Raw genomic sequence first — 2110 nt, forward strand, 5'->3', positions numbered from 1 at the left:
CCTAGTATGCTGACCTCGTTAACTATTTGACCACATGTGAGTTTCCTTATGGAATGAATAAACATAAATGTGATAAAATCAAAAGTTGGTCAAAATATTATGTCTAGGAAGAGCCTTTTTCGTGGAAATTCTATTCCAATTAGGTTGTTAGGAGGTGTGACCCTAATGATGAATTCTTTTCTGTTTTAGCGTTCTATCACGAGCATGCATGGACACTTTAGTCCCAAACGAACTGCTAAAAAAGTCTTAGGTTCTGGTATGTATTGGGATACTTTGTTCAAGGATGCATATTTCCTCTATAAGACAGGAGGTCTGTCCCGTAGGAATGAAATGCCCCAAGTCCCCATTCTTTTCTATGAAGTATTTGATGTGTGGGAGATAGATTTTATGGAACATTTCCTTTTCTCTTGTGGGTTTAGGTATATTTTATTGGCAATGGACTATATTTCCAAATGGGTGGAAGCAAAGGCCACTATTACTGATGATGCTAAGGTTGTTGCAGGGTTTTTGAAGGCTAACATCTTATGCAGATATGGCTTCCCCAAGGCAATCATCAGCGATCAAGAATCACATTTTTATAATCAATTCATCGCTTCCTTACTGAAAATGTATGGTGTACAACATCGTATTGCCACCCTGTACCACCTTCAGACGAATGGGCAGGCAGAGGTGTCAAACAGAGAGTGAAGATCATTTTGGAGAAAGTGGTCAACCTAGGAAGGAAAGATTGGAGCCTTCATCTTGATGATGCTTTGTGGGCTTATAGAACAACCTTCAAAACCCCTATTGTGATGTCTCCCTATAGAATGTTCTACGGAAAAGCTTACGACCTTCATGTTGAGATTCAACATAAGGCATATTGGGTAGTAAAGCAGTGTAACTGGAACAATGAGGTACCTGGTGAGGCCAGAATTTTGCAGCTCCAAGAATTGGAAGAGCTCAAGTTGGAATCACTTGACAACTCTCTGATTTACAAAGAAAGGATGAAAAAATTTCATGACCACATGATCGCACCCAAGGAGTTCCAGGTAGGACAAAAGGTTCTTTTATACAATTCTCATTTAAAATTTAGGTCTGGAAAACTTCGATTTAAGTGACTTGGGCCATTTGGCATTTCTCATGTTTACCCTTATAGTGTAATAGACATTATAAATCTTGAGATAGAGAAAATTTTAAAAGTGAATAGGCATCGGTTGAAAGTCTTTTATGATGGGGAGTATTTAGACTGCTTTGACATTGCCTACTGGTTGAACTCATCGGTTTAAATCTGATAATGAGCCACCACAGTTGAGCAACCAACCCTAAAAATTTGCACCTTTTGGAGGTAGCCAAACTTTAAATTTACTTTCTTGCCTATATTAGATTTCATTTCCGTAATTTTTCTTTTATCATTGAGCCTAATATTTTCTATCATTCTTGAATTGTTAGGATTATTGGTGGAGAAGAGCTTATTCGAGTGTCTCAGATCCTTCCTTCACTCTGTTATTCAGGGAAGTTTTTTGATCCGTCGTGCTTTATTTTCAATTACATTGAGGACAATGCGAGCTTTATAAGTTGAGGGTGAGGTGTTTTGATTTTGGAGCTGATTTTTTTCTTTTTTGTGATAATACTATTTGGTGTCCTTGAGTGCTATGCTCAGACTATGTTTGATGATGACGCTTGCTTGCTTGTTGTTTGCCTTGCTATTTTGTTCCTTGCTATGACCAGCTTATGACGCACTTGTATGAATTTGTGTCTACATGAGAATAGGTCGAAAGAAAAGATTCATGATTTTCTAGGCACTTTTGAAAATTTTGCTTGATTTTTTTTTCATGCATCTTCAAGCCCTTTGCATATCTATCTTAACTCTCGCTTTCTTAGAATTGAATTATGAGGCCATAGGTTTGAAGGAAATCACAATAAAGATCTCCATGACCAGCGGAAGTAGATCGTTCCAATTTCCATTTAGAATGAACATAATCAATCACAGTCTTAAAACAGAAACTAACAAGTTATGCATAATCAGAAATTACAGCATGCTTTAAGAGATTTAAGGGACAGAGTATGCGTACCTTTGAAGAACCATTCTTCAAGTATCCCTCGATCAGTCTCCAATGCGTCCACAGCAACA

The 2110-nt window shown here is 37.5% G+C and overlaps 1 protein-coding gene across 1 annotated transcript; it reads left to right on the forward strand.

Annotated features, from left to right (window-relative positions):
* The first annotated feature begins 204 nt into the window (after positions 1-204).
* Positions 205-687, forward strand: LOC120075502 (uncharacterized protein K02A2.6-like). Its single transcript, XM_039028952.1, has one exon. It carries the CDS (start codon positions 205-207, stop codon positions 685-687), a length of 483 nt encoding a protein of 160 aa, XP_038884880.1.
* The last annotated feature ends 1423 nt before the right edge of the window (positions 688-2110 follow it).

The sequence above is a fragment of the Benincasa hispida genome, chromosome 4 (assembly GCF_009727055.1).
Source record: "Benincasa hispida cultivar B227 chromosome 4, ASM972705v1, whole genome shotgun sequence".
In the NCBI taxonomy this organism is placed as follows: Eukaryota; Viridiplantae; Streptophyta; class Magnoliopsida; order Cucurbitales; family Cucurbitaceae; genus Benincasa; species Benincasa hispida.

Bases quoted from the DNA above. Each gene is read 5' to 3' on its own strand.
- LOC120075502 (XM_039028952.1), top strand. From the start codon at position 205: ATGCATGGACACTTTAGTCCCAAACGAACTGCTAAAAAAGTCTTAGGT.